At 45.1% G+C, this 20706-nt stretch overlaps 1 protein-coding gene across 1 annotated transcript in view; it reads right to left on the minus strand.

Moving 5' to 3' along the window:
- Positions 1 to 1074: 1074 nt before the first annotated feature.
- The window catches only part of LOC308096600 (cadherin-4-like), a gene marked incomplete at both ends in the record, with an annotated part of 40324 nt that continues 20692 nt past the window's right edge, over positions 1075 to 20706 (minus strand). The window contains 7 exons of the mRNA XM_080444015.1: positions 1075 to 1281; positions 2819 to 2983; positions 4107 to 4246; positions 4963 to 5199; positions 5718 to 5957; positions 9251 to 9393; positions 18142 to 18398. Of these exons, the coding sequence (XP_080300141.1) occupies positions 1075 to 1281; positions 2819 to 2983; positions 4107 to 4246; positions 4963 to 5199; positions 5718 to 5957; positions 9251 to 9393; positions 18142 to 18398 (1389 nt within the window). The remainder of the gene's footprint in view (positions 1282 to 2818; positions 2984 to 4106; positions 4247 to 4962; positions 5200 to 5717; positions 5958 to 9250; positions 9394 to 18141; positions 18399 to 20706) is intronic.

A 20706-nucleotide genomic window follows, 5' to 3' on the forward strand; every position in this document is an offset into this window, starting at 1 on the left:
TGCAAAATAATGAGAGCTCAAAACGAACACAACTGCTATCAAAGCCATTATTAACAAGGACACATATCTTCTTCTCCGATGTCGTTCCATTCTTGTGATTTGATCACATTCAAGTTGGCTATGATCTAGGAGCTCAGATGTGCCAGACTCTTTAACTTACAATGAGCCATTGTTGGCTTATGTACAGTATGTCTAAACAAAACACCCTCATATGTCAGTGATGCCTCCAGAAGCAGCAATAACGCACATCCCGCAGCTACCATGGCCCTGCAGGAAAACACAAATAACAAGGGAATGTCCAAGTTAAAGGGTCCAGAAAATGGCAACCAATCCTGAGTTAGCAGGAGTCTGCAAGATACGCACCACTGAAGGCACTTCTTTAACAACAGTGCTTCTGTTCTAAGTAATTCAAGTTCAAGAAAGAATGAGCCAAGGCCTTCCACACAGGAAGGACTTAAATGTCTGTATTGTTTCTGTCTTTTCTTCTCCTCAGACAAAGCAAGCAGCGGAGCCTAACATATACGTATCTGTACAACGACAGACAGAAGGGCTTTTGGTGAAGAAAGGGTCGTGAACCCTCAGCAACAGTAAACGGCTCACATCTTAAGGGGAGTGTGGACAACAGAAGCTGAACTCAAACTCCAATAAATGTTAAATCAGACAAAACTAACACCTCTGTACGTCTCACATAAAACAAAAAGCTTTTTGTTTAATTATATTATAATTAAACAAAAAACTATTTTTCTTTGTGAAATACAAACAATGAAGCCTGCAGTCCAAGGTTCCATTTTCAGTCTGGGACAGTTTTAGAGCTGGAGAGGAGGCAAGAAAAATGGCACCCAGTACTGCTTCTCTCGGCACGGTTCACTGTGGCAGAATATTTGATTGGTTGGTTGGTCAGTTAGTTTGTCAGTGTGTGTTGTCATCATTATGTGTGTTCAGGAACAGCGTTCAGCCCTGATGTGTTGGGGGACAGAGCATGGCAGGCCAGCTGACAGGGCAGAGGTGTGTGTATTTGTGTCTGCACGTGTACATATGTGTGTGTGGGTGCACATTTGTGAAAATGCACAGAGTTTAATCTTCGTCCCCTCCTCCATACATGTCCGCCAGCTTTTTGAAGCGGGGGCCCCAGTCGTTGAGGTAGTCATAGTCCTGGTCTCCTGAGCTGGAGGTGTTGAGGGAGCTGACGGAGCCGGCGTTGGAGCCGCCGCCCTCGTAGTCGAACACCAGCAGGGAGTCGTAGGGAGGGGCTGTGGGGTCGTTGTCCGCTGCTCGCAGACCCTTGGACAGCACAGAGAGAAAGGAACACAGTCGTCAGTATCCACAGGCCTATAAGAGAACCAAGAAATTAATACATTTTGGTAGCCTGGGATCCAGACTGACTCGCTTGTCAGTCTGGCCGTCTTCCTATGTGAAATGGGTGGTCTCGGACGCCGAGGATTCTGATTGGTCTTCAGTTTCAGCTTCACCCAGTTGATGACTGCTCAATCGATGAGTGCTCGTGGGAAGCAGTTAAGGTCAAATGTCTTGACATCGGGGACAATTCGACACGTATATTGGGTGGACCGGAGAGCGAACCTGTGACCTTATGATCATGAGGTCATAGGTCACCTGACGCCCTCTATACTGACTAAGCCACGGCCACCGATTAAGTGAGACTAAGTGACAATGAAGGGTGGGTTGATTTAAAAATCGCAACAAGACTAACGCCTGGATTCCACCAGGCATGGATCTTTGATGTTGCATGTGCGACACAGTTTTGTCCGTCCTGTTTGTACACTGAGTTTGCCTTTCGTAATGACCATTGATGACCATTAATTATTAAAATGTACGGTTCATCGGTTCATTTGAAGTCTTTTTCTTTTACTTCAAAGAGAGAATGGTTAAAAAGCAACAATGTGAGGTGGCCATCGGGAGGTATCACAGGCTAGATGGCCATGAAATCTGGTTTAAATTACGACCGGGACCTACAGTCATTTATTAACAGCGGCAGCCATGTTGATGCTGTTCTATGAATAGACATTTCATCCACTTCTACGGGAGGGCTCGAGAGACACTGTGGACAGGAAGCTAAAATGCCTCCACCTCCTCAGGGATACAGTGGGTGGCCAAAACACCATGTGTTTGTTGGGCATGAGTTTTTACCAGACTGCTGGAGAAACATCAGGTGTGTGTGTGACAGAGATAGAGAGAGAGAAACAGACAGGCAGTGAGAGAAAGAGAGAGAGAGGGGGGGTGGGGGTTTGGAATGGATCAAAGCTGAACAGCTGCCAACACCTCAAGTGTGAATGAACTGTCAGAAGCCTGTCAGTGTTTTCTACCATGAGTATACCAAGATCGCACACGTGTGTGTGTGTGTGTGTGTGTGTGTGTGTGTGTGTGTGTGTGTGTGTGTGTGTGTGTGTGTGTGTGTGTGTGTGTGTGTGTGTGTGTGCGTGTGCGTGTGCGTGTGTGTGTATTGTGATAACAGCTGTCACGTAAAACAAAACTCAAACGTTGCTTCTGGCAGTTTACAGTACTTAAGCTTGCAGATTGAACAGCATTCAACAACTCATGATCACACTGAACGCTACATCAATGTAAAGTGTGCATGGATAAACAATGAAACTCATGAAACTAACAAAATGATGAGGTTTTTTGATATCTAAGTGTGTTTCCAACATGGAAATTGTGGAAAATCTGAACATTTGACAGAGAGAGGACATTTTCCTGATCCTTGCCTTCCAAGGGTCTTTTTTTTTTAACGTTAAGCCCTTAGGTTTAGCTGTAGGGTTAGGTTAGGTGAATCAGAATGAGCGTGTGCCCACATTAAGCTCACCTCATGGATGAAGTCTCCTATGTCTCCGGGGTGGGGGATGAGAGGCCGGATAGGATACTGTGACTCGGGGATGATGGGGCGTTCGTCCACCCTGCGGACACCTGGAGGCTTACTGATGATGTGCTCCAGAGAGTCTGGCTGCTGAAGCTGGCTCAGGTCATAGTCCTGTCACAGGGAAACAGCTGGATCAGCGTTGCTTGTTGAGATAGATGCTAGCTACTGTATGTAATTTAGATAGATGCTAGGTATGCTGTGTACTTGTATACAGGTGCCCAGTATGTTATTTACATAGATGCTAGGTAGGTATATACAGTGGTGGAAAGTAACTAAGTACATTTACTTAAGTACTGTACTTAAGTACAATTTTGTGGTATTTGTACTTTACTTGAGTATTTCCAATTTCCAATATTTTCACTTCTACTCCACTACATCTCAGAGGCAAATGTTGTACTTTTACTCCACTACATTTACTTGAAAACTTTATTTACTAGTTACTTTTCAGATATAAACTATGATATAATGAAACATACATTAACCACTTTAGCCCTATTTTATACCTAGGCTATTTGAAAATAGCAGATCTACAAGCTCACAACGCGTCGTGATGCGACGCGTTGTGAGCTTGTAGATCTGCTATTTTCAAAAATGTAGTACTTTTACTTTTGGTACTTTAAGTACATTTTTATGCCAATACTTTTGTACTTTTACTCAAGTACATTTTTAATTCTGGACTTTTACTTGTAACAGAGTATTTTTATATTGCAGTATTGGTACTTTTACTTAAGTGAAGAATTTGAGTACTTTTTCCACCACTGGGTATACATATCATTTAGATAGATGCCAGGTCATTTTATTTAGATGCAACTGTAGGTATATAATTCATATAGATGCTATGTTGTTTACTTAATAATAATAATAATAATAACTTTATTTGTATAGCACCTTTCATACAAAATTGCAACCCAAAGTGCTTCACATCAAGACAATAAACAGTAGAATGCCAGAAAAAGAATTGGCAAACAGAAACATAACTAAACAATGTAGTTAAACTAAAAATCAAGTAAACTTAGGGCAGATTTATACACAATCAAAAATAGAAATAGCAATACAAAATAAAAATAATAAAAACAAAACGTGAACACTTGTAGACAAGTGCCATGTTATTTAGATAGATGCTAGGCTTGAGGTCTACTTGTGCTCCTAGTTACTTTCTAGCACATACATGTTTTCTCTGCCACTAATTCCTCCACTATATTGTACTGAATACTAAATTGTAAATTGTGCTCACCTGGTCCTCCTCGCCCCCTCCCTCCTCGTCGTATTTCAGGATGTTATCTCGGACGTCGTCCTCGGGATCGATGAGAAGCTGCTTCGTCTGCCTCTCCTTTTCTCTGCGCTTCATCCACACCACGAACAGAAGCACCATGCCTGTAGGACACAGCCATCATGTTCAGCTACAACCAGGTGGTCCACACTTCTATAAAACATCATCATACTGGGCTACCACCCCTCAACACACTCACACGAGCGCGGGAGGGAGGGAGGGAGGGAGGGAGGGAGGGACATGAGAGAGAGAGGGTTCAAAGCTCTGCAAATTATGGATGGATTAATACAGTATGCTACACAGTGATAAATAATTTCTTGTAAAAAGTCTTGCTTTCGCACTCTACTGTATGAGCTCTGTCCCTCCTGAGAGGGACAGAGCTCGTCCCCGTCCACGTTTTAAATTCAGTTGGAATACAGCTGCAGGAGTACATGAATCTCAAATCCGTTTGAAAAGTGCGTGAGTGCTGCAACACATGGGAATAAAGATACCCGGCAGCGTAATGTCTTTCCAAGACATATAGCAGATTTACCCTAACAGACAAAGACTTGTATGTCAACAGATGCAGGAGAGGATTTCAACGACCGGGGGGGAGGGCGGGGCATGTATCTATAATACAAACTGTACTGTTTACGTGCTACAACCTGCTGAATGTTTTATGATGCCCCAATACACTCTGCTTGGGAGAGATGACAATCAAAGAAAATCACTGCCAACTTTGACATTATGGCTGTGTGTGTGTGTGTGTGTGTGTGTGTGTGTGTGTGTGTGTGTGTGTGTGTGTGTGTGTGTGTGTGTGTGTGTGTGTGTGTATACTTACTGAGAAGAATGATGATGCAGATAAGTATAGAAATGATGGCTCCAGTGCCCAGCCCGGCGGCAGCCACAGCCCCCAGGGTGGTACAGTCTCCGTTCTCATCGCAGGGGCACACCTTCAACCTGATGACGGACCTATTGGACAGGGGAGGGTTCCCCGAGTCCGACACGATTACAGGGACCTCGTACATCCCCGGCTCCAAATACACTTGGTACCGCAAACCCAAACGGGCATAGTCCCCTGTGATGAGAGAGAGGAGAGATGTTGCTACCGAAATACAAACAACAACAACTGGAGTATTAGGTATTATTCTGGGGAAAGCGTGTGACAGCCAAATGCTTCGGTGTAAGAGAGATACCGCACTCTCCTAACTCCGATGCAATACTTTATTATAGACATTTTGGCAGACAAGCTGGCTTCTTCAGGATGAAAAAGGAACTGAAGAAGATAGACAGACCTTTATAGAGATCCCGCTGGGGAAATTCAGTTGTCATCACAGAAGACAGCTTGTCTGCAAAAAATAGTGTTGCAAGTATTGCATTGGATTTATCGGTGTGCCTCATCTCTTAGACATTGCTGATGTTCCTGATAATCAGCACCGTATCAATACAATACAGGTGCACGCTTCTACCCTCTTCAATCAGCTAAATGCTCATAAAAGGAGCACTGCTGTATAGCTACTGTATGTTGCTCTGGTATGAGTCTCTGGTACTAGTACAGGCCATACTGTATGTCCTCTGCCTACGACCTCTCCCCACCGTTGATCCGGGTTATGGTCCAGTTACGCCGAACGCTGGAGGGGAAGCTGGGCAGCTCGAAGACGAAGGGCCCAGCGTTGGGCTCGATGTCCGCGTCGGCCGCCGTGATGTTGGCCCCGTTGGCATTCCTGTTCACCCGCTCACAGATCTGAGACTCCTTGGGCACCAGCGCCGGGGGGTTGTCATTAATATCTATCAGGTATATCTGCAGAGTGCCCGTCCCGCTGGCTGCAGGAGAGCCTGGAAGCATGAATGAGGGCAGGAGGAGAATATGAGGTGTCTTGTCCACCTGCACAGGGCCTCTCATTCACTACAGGGCTGTAGTGAATGAGAGGCTCTGTTCCAGATGGATGCTGAGAGTTTGTACTCAAATGAGAGAGGTGGAAGAGAGAGGCCCAGAGGAGACTTTCTGCGTTTGACAGAAATACGTCTGACAGTTCTGTATTCCACCTCTTTCCCCTTATGGCCAAATCAAACCCTTCCCACTCCGTCAGCAATACATGCACAGCACACCTAAACGCCCAGAGAGGCACAGAGGTTCATTAATGATGACTGTAACACAGTAAAACAAGTCCACGTCCGGGTGGATTTTTCGACATACGTTGCGAGCCCCCAAGAGGATGTGTTTGTACACAAAGGCCCATCTGTCTGGTGTTTTATCACTTTTCTGAGGCTTCTGTGAGAGTTCACTCTTCCATGCCGATGAACATGGTCACATGCATACAACGTACAGGCACGCACGCACAGACACATCTCAAAGCTATTTGCATTGATTAGAGAGAAAACAACATTTCGGAATAAAGAACAAAAGCGAGGGAGCAAGAAAGCGGAGCGATGAGTGTATGTTTGTATGTGTGTGTGTGTGTGTGTGTGTGTGTGTGTGTGTGTGTGTGTGTGTGTGTGTGTGTGTGTGTGTGTGAGTGTGTGTGTGTGTGGGGGGGGGGGGGGGGGGGGGTCTGTGTGCGTGTGCACATGAGGTGTGATGGGAAAAGGACAGCTTTGAAAAAAACAGAAAGAGGCTCGGAATTAGTGAGTCGTGAGCAGTGTGAGCGGCAGAGCTGTTTATTGAGTGTGTGCCAGGGGTTGGCAACCCTTGGCTGCCTCCAATTAAGAATCATTTCCCCACCACGCCCCACCAAGCCAGTGGCTGGAGGGGAACTACCCCAAGAACCCACCGAGTCGCTGAGATAAAGACATATATACAGGCAGACAGTATGATGTATCCATACATGCAGGCATACGTACACACATACACACACACACGTGAGGAGCTATGTAGTCTCCCAGTTTGTTCATCTCAGTTATGCATGTGGGACATGCAGTAGCAGCTTGCTACAGCTGATAGGAGAATTATGTGGGTTTTAACCAGCTAAATACATAATTATGTCTGTGTAAATTCCTCAAAAGGATTTGTATTAAGTTTCTCTTGTTGATGGCAGCTGAGCAATTTGAAAAGGGACTTCTTGGAAAGCTGGACTTATGTTCTTTGAAGACAAAACAACATCCACAACAACATAGGAGTGCTTGAACGTATAAGTGTATGTTGTAGGCGTAAAACAGATGGTGCAGGAACATGATAATAATGTCTTCTTCTCACCAGACTGTCCTCCTGTATCTCTGCCCCGTCCTTCAACCCTCTCAGTCACTCAAGTCTTACATAATTCTCACATAATTACGTCCTAATTGGATCAAACAAAGGACTTCTCTCTGTACTTTGTTTGACCTTAGTGCTGCATTTGATACCATTGTTCATCACATCCGGTTGCAGAGACTAGGGCATCTGGTTGGCATTAAGGGAGCCGCACTAAGCTGGTTTGAGTCTTATCTATCAGATCGCTTTCAGTTTGTACACGACACGTTAATGATAAATCTTCCATACATGAAACAGTTAGATACAGAGTCCCCCAGGTTCTGTACTTAGACCAATACCCTTCACCATACACATGCTTCCTTCAGGTAAAATCAAAGGAAACACTCGATAAATTGCCATCGTTATGTGGATGATACTCAATTATGTACAGTATATCGATGAAGCCAGATGAAACAAATCAGCAAACTAAACTTCCAGCATTTCTAAACAATATAAAGACTTGGTGACCCGCAATTACCTACTCCTAAACTCAAAATAAGTTGTTCTTCCCTTCCTGTCCATCCGTACCCTCTTCTCTTCTCCCCCACTTAGTTTGTGTGGGTTTGCACTGGTGCGGTCTGGCCTTTAGGCCTGTCACTAACTCAACATCCGGGGACCCCTTCCCTTCCCCAGAGTTTCTGTGTCTCCCATTCCGCAGGGTTCCATGGACTGTGATCACGGAACCCCCCGGCTGTAGACTGCGGGTGTGATCGTGGACCTCCAGAGGGTTTCCATGGAACATGAATGTGGATTTCTACTATAATATATTATACCATTATATATTATCTTACACTATCATCATAGTTTTTACAACTGCTGTTGCTATTGCTTGTATTAGTGTTTTTGTTTCTGTCATCATATTCATATTTGTAAAGTGTCTTGAGACAACTTGTTGTGATTTTGCACTATATCAAATTTAATTGCATTATAATTGCGTATGTGTGTTATAATTCTGCATTGCAGGCTATAATTGTGTATTACATGTGTGTTATAAATATGTGCAGGGGTGGAATGAGTCTCAAATCTCCTTACACACAAAAGTCAGCTCAGACACATCAAAGTTTGCAGAGTTGAGAGAGAGAGAGAGAGAGAGAGAGAGAGAGAGAGAGAGAGAGAGAGAGAGAGAGACGGAGACGGAGACGGAGATAGAGGGATGGATGTGGTTGAAAAATTAGGAGAGCATGTGAAACGTGCTTTCTAATCCAACCATCCTTTTCCCTCGCTGCACAAACAATTCAATGCGACAAGCTCTCTGAAATTGTCAATTACGCACATATGCAAACACATGTGTGATGTCACACCAGAATACACACACACACAACACACACACACACACACACACACACACACACACACACACACACACACACACACACACACACACACACACACACACACACACACACACACACACACACACACACACACACACACACACACACAGTGGTTCACAGCCACCCCAACTTCAAGTAAACAAAACCAATGCACTGCGCGTCACTGATAAGGCACTTTTTGAGGAAGAAAGCAGAAGCTTCTTGCTTGAGAAAAACGAAACTGATTGAGTTTGTGCTCGGCTAAGCTAAGAATCAGTATGGATTCATGGCTGCCAGCTCTAAGCCAGCTGTACTTCTCTCTGAACCGGAGACAGCGAGCCCAGACTCCATGTCCTCTATGCTTCTAGAACCACACAAAGTTCAGTCTGGAGTTTGGTTTTGGCACTGATTAATGAACTGTGCTTTCATACAGAGATGAAAGGATAAAAGTTGCATGGAAATGACAAGGATAAAAAGAAGCACTCCTGTAGGAAGAAGCACTCTTGTAGGACTGAACAAAGTGCCTTTGTCTTTCCTATTTTCCGGATAAACTAAACACTGTAAGAAACATGTAGAAAGAGGCTTCTTACCATTGTCTGTGGCCAGGAAGGTGGCTTCATAGATATTGTTTTTGACATAGATGGACTCTCGGTCCAGGGTTGCCGTGGTAACGATCTGACCGTTGGTTCTGTTGATGGCCAGCCAGTCTGCAGGGTCGTTCAACTTTGAGTACCTGAGTGTGCACAAGGACACATCAATAGAGAAGTTACAAACAAACCAAACACATTTCCTTTCATGCTTTGTGACTCACATTTCAAGCAGCTACACGTTGCCCACACACACACACACACACACACACACACACACACACACACACACACACACACACACACACACACACACACACACACATACACACACGTGTGCGTGCGTAAGATTTTGTTTGCATAGCGAAGATTAATTTGGGTAAGTTCACTTGCATTTGAGAAGAGAAGGCTAGAGCGAATGGTATTATTGTTCAGTGTATTTTGTGTGTGTGTGCGTGTGTGCGTGTGTGCGTGTGCGCGTGTGCGCGTGCGTGCGTGCGTGCGTGCGTGCGTGCGTGCGTGCGTGCGTGCGTGCGTGCGTGCGTGCGTGCGTGCGTGCGTGCGTGCGTGCGTGCGTGCGTGCGTGCGTGCGTGCGTGCGACACACACACAATCTAGGTGTGGGTGGAAGAGGTTGGGTTCCAGCAAAATGTCCTTGGCCCTCTTGGTTCAATAGGACAATAGATATACGAGGTGAAGACATCAGCCTGAGCTAGCAGGCAGGGGAGGAACAAGGATTTAAATCTTATCTCACTTCTCCAGCAGTACTTGATCTGCTCTTTCTGCTCTGCTCTTTCAATTCCATCTGATCTCTCTGACCCTCTACCGCCTCTCTCTCCTCATCATGTGACCTGAACCTGTACCGCCTCAGCCCTCATCTATTGTATTCACACGCCTCCTCATCCTTCTCTTCCATCTACTCATCTTTTTCTCATTTCCTTTGCATTTCTGGGTTCACCGCCTGCAACCCTGGCGGCGGCAATTGTACTTATGAACATGCACCATCAGTCGTGTGGCGTGTGCCGATGACACTCTGGCCTGCACGCTACAACGTTTCCACATCTATCTGATTTCATTTAGTGAAAGTCAGCCAGGGGCCCACAACGCCGGTTTGTTATATGATATATTCAACTCTTAAAGCCATCTAAATCAAAATGGATATGACCTCAACTTGGTTTCTATATTCTATGTATCACGTCTGCTTATAGCTAAATACAATTTACAAACAAATACAAACAAATAACCTATTTATGCAGGTGCATTTTTACCATAGTATGGGTGGGTGTGTTTGGGGGGTGTTGGGGATGGATGGGTGCCGATGTGGAGGGTGTAATCTCCTCTCCCCTGCAGAGAAGGAGGAGGGATTTTCCCAGCAGGCAGTGGCTGAGTTCCTAGCGGTGTAGCGCAGTACAGGAAAGGGAATCATAGAGGTGATATTCCTGCACTCCCGAGGTGAGCTGAGCCCCGTGGCCACTGACTGTCAGACTGTGAAATGAGTGGCGGGGCTGGAGCATGTCTAGCACAGTGGGGGGAGGGATAAAAGTGTGAAAAGGTAGTAAGAGACAAAAGAGGAACGAGGGGAAACTCACAGTCACTGGTTGAAGCACAGTAATGTGATCTGGATATGTCTAAATTCATAATGGAGAAAATCACTGGTAACAAACCTGTCATGAGATTAGTCAACACCGTGGGCCAACGTTGTACAACCCAGCTTACTGTGTCACATTGCACCATTGCTCCAAGCTGCACCAAACTTGGCACAAACACTGTTCAGGGGTCAACAATGAGAATAGTCACACCAGGGGCAACATTATACAATCCAGCTTTCTGCTGCCAGGGGCCACACCATTGCTCCGATCCGCACCAAACTTGCCACAATCCAAAAAAAAACTAATATGCACGACGAATATGCACATTATGCTGCAGCAGTGTTAACACTTCAAATGGCAATAACTTTGTGGCCGACAAAATCTTCTAATATCAAATGTTTTCCCTCCTATTTGTTTCCACCCAGTCCATTCACTGAATTTAGATGTCACCAGACATATTAGTAGGCTAGACTAGAGCCGAAGCGCCTGACTCAGCCAGTTAGTGCACAGACCATTATCCTCCTAGTGATTGCAAGGACCCGGTTTGAATCCAACCCCCGTCTGGTCTCGAATGTCTCTCCTCTCTCTCTGCCCTTGGTTTCCTGTAGTCTCTACACTGAGCTATCTGAAATAAAGCATACAAATGCGAAATGTTTATATATATAAAAATGTGTATTAGAGCCCTCTGATGATGATGAAAAGGTAGAAGGCACCAAGGTCTGTTCCCAGAGCCAGGCCTCTGGGTTCACCGTTGCATTTTAATTAAGTCTCCCAAACAGTGCTCAATGCAGATGTAATAAAACACATGTGAAGTAAATTAAGCACATAATGACCCACCGACCTAGCTAATTTTCCTAGTCATTTAAGAGACGATCCAGAGGATAATTAGCCTTGTGTTTTCTTCTTTTTTCCCTAAGAAAACCTCAGGCAGGTTAAGGGCATGTCAGCAGGGTGCTGAAAGCAGATCCAAGTCTGGGTGCCTTAATTCTTCAATGGCTTCCTCTTAATCTGTTTTTATTTATTTCGGTTCAGGGTTTTCAGGTAGCTTTCAATTAAACAGTAGGGCTAATCGGACCACTAGAACACGTTTTTTGGAAGGCAGCTGCTGTGTTCTTGTTTACAAATACCCACCATTAGCAACACCGCTGTGGGGCAACTGGCAGTCAGTGGCCAAGACTAACTTTTAATGAAGTGTTTTCAGTTTAGTTGAAAAGGTAAACACTACTTGTTCACCCAGTGTGAAAAAAACACCTAATTAACGTACATTGTGGTGTGAAAGTTTTTAAATTTTTCAAAGTCCTACACTGAAGTTTGTCTCATTTGGGGGTCGGTGTGTGTGAGTGTGTGTGGTGAATGGATGATTAAGGCTGGCAGGTTTACTGATGTTAGCAAGCAGCAGGGAGGAGGTACGACATTTATTTTTCAAACCCATGACCCCGAGCCCAAGCTCAGGCACGGTGTTGTGGGTAATCATTTATGCGAGCCAGTGTTGATTTCGTCGACTAAAACTATGACGAAAAATGTTCGTCGACTACCTTTTTTCACTGACGAAAACGAAATTAAAACGAAATTAAAACTATGCTGTGATGACTAAAACTAGACTAGATATATTGAAAATTTGGTCAAGAAATAAAAACTAGACTAAAATGTTAGAGAGGTACTAGTGGAGAAGAGATCCAGTAGAACTAAAACATTTAATGTTTGGTTGCGCTCGGGTGTTGCGCTCTGAAAATAGCAGATCTACAAGCCCACAACGCGTCGCGCTGCGACGCGTTGTGGGCTTGTAGATCGGCTATTTTCAGCATGCAACCAAGTGTAAAATCAGCCATTACGACACTATCAAGGCACCGTCAAAATACTTTTTAGTTGACTAAATCAACTGTAGATTTATTCGACTATAATCTTATGATATTTAGTCGACTAAACTAGACTAAAACTATAACATTTCAGATGACTAAAATAAGTCTAAAACTAAATGGAATTTGATTCAAAAGACTATGACTAAAACTGAATCAAAATGTGCTGTCAAAATCAACACTGATGCGAGCGTCTCCCAATCCCATGTTAACCTGAACGTGCAGCATCTGACAGATGATGCATGATACCTCCCTCTGCCCTCCATTGTCCCCCACCTCCACTTTGCCCTCATAGTCCAAATCAACCCCCAACGTCCCCCCAGGACACTGTCCGTCTGCTTCCCCGTCCCCCTCGTCTGATGAGCACCTGTCGGGTTCAAACCACCACCTGCACTCATCTATCTCTCCATTGCCACAACAATCAGGTCTGTTTCACTTTACTTTCCACTTTCACAACTCTCTATCGTCATCACTTACTGTAACTCCACCATCCATTTTACAGAGAGATATATCTACCTCTTTGTCATTATGCCAAGAACCCAAACATAAATTAGACACAACGAAAATGGTGTGTCACGAGCAAAAGCATCTTCCCATTCCTCATTCAAATAATGAGATATATCACCTAACTCTTTGATGAACGGGGGCAAAGCTACATAAAATGCCTCCCTGGCACTTTTGCGGTTATCAGGTCTGTGGGAAGATAAGGCTTGGTTTGGCTTCCGGCCAAGCCTGAAGCACTGTTGAGAAAAATAAACAGACTATACGATGATGGGGAGGAACTTCACCCTACAGCTCAGTGGCCTTGTGTTTAGAGTATAGAGTGTCCAAAAGATTTTAAAAAGGGGATCCAATGCCTCCCTGCTTGACACTCAAGGGTTGGATTGGCGTCATGTCCAGAGGGTGTACTTGTACAATACGTCATGGCCGGGGCATGCATCTGTCAAGCCGCCTCGTGCTACTGTGGCGGACATTTTGTTTATCGGCTCTGGTTCCACAGATAGAAAGCCCATTCATTCAGCACATAGAGATTTAAAAAAATATTTATATTGATTATTTTAAGCCTGGAACCAAGCCATCCAGGCTCCTGGTGAATTATGACCATAAAACATTTGATTCTGTGTAAAAGAAATCACACCCAGTGTGAAGTGAGCGGTGCCTTTGATGAGGTCACAAAGGTACTACTCTGTTTGATGTGTGGGCGCTGGTATTCGGGTGGTACTACTCTATCTGATGTGTGGGCGCTGGTATTCAGACGGTACTACTGTAGTTGATGTGTGGGTGCTGGTATTCAGACGGTAGTACTCGTCGTACTGTACATGGCAGGCGATACACACTATGACGGACTGCAAAGCAGAAACCAGAAGTGCAGAGAACCCGCCTGCCTCCCTCCCACATGAACTGAACAAGCTTATGTTTCTTTCCCTGGCCTGAAATGCCTTTAATCAGGGATTCTTCTTTGGTCTCTGCATGTGGGTCCACCTGCATCGCTACTCTGTGATGAGGAGGAAATATCAATACTTGGCTCAGATGTATTGCTTTTATATCTTCCCTCAGCTCCATGTTCTAACCCTTCTGAACAAAGAATTGTTCTCATGGGAGCAACATCGTGCTTTTGAAAGAAAGGCTGGGATCAAGGAGGATCGAGGGGCACGATCTACACCATACCATGCACAATATAGACTGACTGGAGCTGAAGGTTTGATGGAATGCATTTAAGTCAATGAGAGCTGAGTGGACAATAAAATAAGACATATCACATTTTTCATTGTGCACACTATAGTTTTACTGAGGTAGCTAAGGAGTACAGAGTACGTTTCTGACTGGGCAGTAGACTATGAAGTTTGTTCTGGCAGATTCATCTGGCTCAGCTAGAGAAGCCAAACAGCCCAGTCAGAAACGTATTTTGTGGTATTTAGATATCTCAATAAAATGATATAGTGCACACATCGGAAAGAAAATTAGATCAGAAAACAATGTGTCATAATTATTTCAAGTCCACAATCATTCAAATATAGTGTTTTTTCATTTGCTTGTCCACCCGGCTCAATGCATTACATCAAACTTTCAGTTCCAGTTTGCCTCCCAGTGCCAAAAGTTGCTAGACTTTACTTAGCCTTGGCTGGGGAGATGTAATGGAAAACACCTGAGAACCACTCCTACAAAGATACACAACACAAGATGACAAAAACAAACACATTTAAAAAAATCATTTATAAAATGTCAAGTTGAAATTCTGAAAGACATTTTACTTTTGAATACTCAATTGTGCTTAAACTCGAGTACTTGGTGTTGGAGACAAAATTACTTTCTGTTTATTTTGTTTAATTTAATTTAAATGAATGGTGTGGCCTTAATCAATCACCGTCAGTGGGTGGTTGCCACGGTAACCATTATATACCTGGCAATGGATGATTGTGGGCAGGTGTGTGCTGGGGAAGGCCAAACAGTTTTTGACTGTGTTCATGCCGTGCCAGATCAACGTTTTCATGTCTTTGTTTAATGAGTTTGTCACCTTTATATGGAGTTAATAAATGGATTGACATATCCAAAGATACAAGCACTCTCTGGACATTGAATGAATTGCACGCGTCATTCTAAAGTCAACCCAGTTGCCCCTCGCAGGAGTACCTAAAGGTAAAGGGCTCTACACTTGGCAAACAAACAGGAGAAGGGCGCACACCAGCATTGATGAGGTGCTGCTGACCTTGGTAAATAAGTCTAAAAGTGAAGAAAAGGCTGCACACTCAAAGCCACGACGATGCAGGATAATGTATTAAATGAATACCAACTTTTCGACCTGGAAAGGTTTTCTTCAGGGATTGAGTCTTCACTTTTAAACTCAAGTACTTACAACGCTTATTTGACCAGGTATATACGTATCTATACTGACTCACGTAAAAAGGTTGATGTGCACCACTGACAATATTGCAGGTGCATTTTCAATTAGGTTGTCAGCACGGTGGAAGGCCAGCTGGTCATTTAAAGGTTGGTTTACATTTAAAATCCATAGAGCTTTAACATAAAGACAGAACGCTGCAGGTAGACAGAATGCTGTGTCAGGCCTTTTGGGCCTTGGCCAGCTGTGTGTGTGTGTGTGTGCATGTGCGTGTGTGTGTGTGTGTGTGTGTGTGTTTAACCCAGAATTTAGTGCTCCTTATTAACCCTCTTAACCTTGTTACTCGGAGTGCTAGACTGGCTCATAATCTCTGCAGCCTTTGAGAGATGGGCAATGTCAAGATATAGCCCCATCCCTGCCCCCTGACCTCGAACTGCTGAGATGGAACTTGGCCAAGAGGCCTTTCTACCCGCTGAATTTGCATAATTATGCAGGGATGATTCACAAGCCGTGCACTTCAATTAGAAATCTCTGTGTACAGGAGGAAATATTCAGTTGGACAATATAGCACCTGGCCATATTCTGTAGAACCTCACTATTCTAAATGCCTCAAGGCTGAAGGTCATTTGAACCAGAAAAACAGAGTAAATGTAAATAGAATTTGAACACACTGAAATAGAAATGCACTCAGAGAGATGCTACACCCACGGCACATGCTACTGTATGTATATGACCTTGACCTTTGAACGGTTTGTAAACATTAAATTAAAAACTAGTCCATACCCGGTGATGTGCGCACCCAAACTGTATGCATATTTTTGGGTTGTGCACTTTGTATGCATAGTTTAACGTTTGGAGAGGAGCGCTGCTCACTGCGCGCGGTGTGGTGTGTGTGGTGTGGCGTGGTGTGTGTGGTGTGGTGTGTGTGACAACGTTGAATCGTCGCCACAACCATAAGAAGTCCACGTTTACGTTGAGTTGACTAAGGCTAATTAGCAGATAAATAATGGATTTTATTTACAATGCACTTTACATTTGTGAAAATCTCAAAGTGCTAGATCCGAATCTGGTCCGAGGACACAGACGCTATGCTACAATCCTTGACGGACGGAAAAGCAAAAACCAGAAGTGAAGTGAACCCAACTGCCTCCCTCCCCAACGAACTGGACACCTGGACCATCAGCAGCACCAGCAGAGGAGACCAGCCCTCTAACCATCTCGGAGGATGACGTGCGCACAGCCTTCAAACGGGTCAACATCCAGAAGGCGGCGGGACCTGATGGGATTCCAGGCCGGGCCCTTAAAGCATGTGCAGACCAGCTGGCGGGTGTCTTCGCTGACATCTTCAACCTCTCCCTCTCCCAGGCTGTGGTACCCGCAGGGTTCAAAATGTCAACCATTGTGCCCATCCCCAAAAAAGCCAAAGCTCTCACCCCGAAAGTCAGCAAATGCTTTGAGAAGCTGGTGAGGGAATACATCTGCTCCACGCTACCTGCCTCGCTGGAACCGTGGCAGTTTGCATACCGAAAAAACAGATCCACCGATGACGCTATTGCCATGGCTCTCCACACAGTCCTCTCGCACATGGATAACAAGCTGTTGAAGGACAAATGTTTGTGGACTACAGCTCAGCATTCAACACCAAAACTTGACACAAAGCTCCGAGACCTGGGGCTAAACCCAAGCATGTGCTTGGGCCACCTGATGTCAAACCGACATCAGGTGGTGAGAATGGGCAGCATCACATCTGACCCCCTGACCCTCAACACTGGAGCACCCCAGGGATGCGTGCTGAGCCCTCTCCTCTACTCCCTGTACACGTATGACTGCACAGCCACACATGACTCCAACACCATCATAAAGTATGCAGACGACACGACAGTGATAGGTCAAATCGTCAACAATGACGAGTCTGACTATAGAGATGAGATCAACTCTGGTGCCGGGAAAACAACCTCGCCCTTAACGTCGACAAGACCAAGGAGCTGATCGTGGACTTCAGAAGGCCACGATCATGCGCCCATCCTCATCGATGGCGCTGTAGTGGAAAGGGTCAGCAAGTTTCTCGTTGTACACATCGAGGAGGAGCTCAAATGGGAGACACGCACCACACACTTGAGGAAAAAGGCTCAGTAGCGACTGTACTGGCTTCGCCGCCTGAAGAAGTTCAGAGTAGGACACCGCATCCTCAGACTGTACTACAGCAGCTCAGTTGAAGGCGTTCTATCAGGCTATGTTACAGCCTGGTATGGGAACTGTACTGCCCGAGAAAAGATCAGCCCACAGCGAGTAGTTTGATCAGCAGAGCACATAATGGGAGGCGAGCTCCCCGCGCTCCAGGAACTGTACCTCGTTTAACCATACTACCATACTACAGTATCCCTATTCTGCGAAGAGCATTCGGCGAAAATAGCAGATCCACAAGCTCACAACGTGTCACAAAGCAATTTGGTGAAGAGGGGAAAAAGTTGTATTGTTGACCGAAGTACAAAGTACTATGAGTAGGACACCGCATCCTCAGGCTGTATAATATACTATATACTATACTTAGTACTTAGTACTTTGTACTTCTGTCAATAGGGTTTAAGTGGTTAATCCAGTTAGTGTGTACCTGATGGTCTGTGGCATCTGCAGCCTGTCGGGGTCGGAGGCAGAGAATGTTGTCAGGCTGGTGCCTGCAGGGACACCCTCCTCAAAGCGGATGTGCTTGGGGTTGGTGGGGAAGTAAGGTGGCTCGTTAACGTCCTGGACGGAGATGGTGACGCCCGCTGTGGACTGGAGCGAGGACTGGATGCCGCTGGCCAGCTGGGCCTGGTTGGATACCACCACCGTCAGCATGAAGGCACGGTTCATCTCAAAGTCCACCGGCTAGAGGTAATGAGAGGGATGAGATACAGTAAGTCCCGGTAAAGGTTGTTATATTCAGTTCTTCTGTAGAGAAAACACTGGAGGTAGGCTAGCGTGTGGAGAGAGGTTTTTAGAACCCAGCCGGAGGGAATAAATACAGTGCTCATTTCAGAGTGTGTCTGATTCTGAATGTATCACATGCTTGATTTTACTAAACAAAACAAAAGGGTGTTCTATTACTGTGAAGTTCACTCGTACAACACTAGATTGCAACGTCCTCACAGCGTTAAAGCTACATTTTGTAAGTCTACAGTATGTATGTTGTCTCCCTCTCCAGATCGAGAGAGGTAATTGCAACATATAAACAAATACAGTATGTACTAATAAAGGCAGGTACACATCTAGTGTCCAATCCGGTGCACCATCTACTTCAAATAACTTACTGACAGGTGTAATCCCCGACACCAGGGTCAAGATGTCTCGATGGAAGAGTAGAAAAAACACCGCCAAACACTGCAGATGTGCTAGTTATATTGTATTAACATATTACAGATACAGAGATCTCCATTTATGGGCACAAAAGGGACTCAGACAAAGCCCCCCAACACTATATGACTCAGACATATTGGTCGGATAGGCAGTGCGACGTAGGTGTGCCTCACAGCGGCCCGAACCTCTAGTTCATTATAATACCAGACGGCACCTCATCGAAATCATCCACAGATGAATTGAACCTCTTATCTTTAAACTTCCCTAAACCTTCGCCTCCTCTTCCAACAATCCACCCCCAAAACCGCCGCCCACCATTTCAACCCTCCACACCTGTAATTACCACCCTTGCGTTGAGTGGAGCCGGCCAGGCTTAAACTATTCATAGGCTCTTGTATTGACTCTGCCGTATTCACCTCTCTCTGTGTGTGTGTGTGTGTGTGTGTGTGTGTGTGTGTGTGTGTGTGTGTGTGTGTGTGTGTGTGTGTGTGTGTGTGTGTGTGTGTGTGTGTGTGTGTGTGTGTGTGTGTGTGTGTGTGTGTGTGTGTGTGTGTGTGTGTGTGTGTGTGTGCGTGCGCGTGTGTGTGCGCGCGTGCGTGTGTCTACATCTACAGTGGTTTCTGCCGGCTGAGCCTAAACTGGAGTGTCAGCTCTGCGCTCTCCTAATGTAAACCACATACCGGTATAGGTTGAAATGAACAGAGAGATAGAAATAGTGAGAGAGAGAGTGAGAGAGGAAGGGGGGGGGGGGGGGAATGACACTGCTTGTAGGTGATGCTGGAACATTTTTACATAAGTTTGATGATTATCGTCACAGGGCTCATGTCTGTTGCTTTTGATGCTGACGATAAAAGACTGTGAGCTCATCTGTATGTTGTGATGCCTTAAGGCTTAGTGTTATCAGTGGACGGCGTGTGACAGCCCGATGTAAGGAAGCATCCGTCATCATGCAGACAGCTCCGTGGTCTTGTGTGCCAGATGGAGACATGTCTTATATATGTGGGAAGGTGTTGGTATGTGTACTGTTGAGTTTTTTATCAGTTTTATGAAGGGAGGAAAGACATGCACATCCACACCCAAAGTTGGGCAGGTGCTAAGCGGGGAAAAAAAGAAAACTAAAAGAGAACGCTCGTCGCTCGCACACTGTTTTTAGTTGTTACAATATTAAACCCCAAATTACAAAATTAACCCATTAAGACCGGAAAAGCATCTGTGTCATTTTTAAATTTCTTTGGGCTATTCAAAAATAGCATGCAAGCTCATAGCGCTTTGAGCTTGTAGATCTGCTATTTTTGAAAAATCGTGAAAATCTTGAATGAATATATTATTTTTTTTCAAGCGAACATTGCTATGAGCTGGTATATCAAAGAAATCTAAAATGACACAGATGCGTTCTTGGTCTTAATGGATGAATTCCTGTGTGGCCAGTCAATGGAGGTGGGCTGCAGAGGCTTTGTAGCCAGTTCCACCAGAAGGCTCCTGAATGAGGTAGGGATCAGAGGGCTGGCCCAGCGGAAGGCAATCAAAGAACTTGGCACTGCCGCTGAAAGGAGCAGTCACTGGCTGTGGCTGAAACATAGGGACGCAACATGGGCTACCAAATGACCACATGGTGCCACCGCGCAACACACACCCAGGTCTGATTAGCCTGTGGTGGGTCTTGTGATAAATGGCCGAAACACCCAATGAGGTCGGGGCCCACGACTGAAGATGTGTCGTACTGGTGGCACCACGTGATCATTGCCAAATTCCACCCCACAGGACATCTCCAACCCCATTCAATTGTTGTGCTGAATATCTTGAAAATGTGTGTAAATCTTTGAATATATATATTTTTAAA

The sequence above is a fragment of the Gymnoscopelus braueri genome, assembly GCF_963280865.1.
Source record: "Gymnoscopelus braueri genome assembly, chromosome: 12".
Classification (NCBI taxonomy): domain Eukaryota; kingdom Metazoa; phylum Chordata; class Actinopteri; order Myctophiformes; family Myctophidae; genus Gymnoscopelus; species Gymnoscopelus braueri.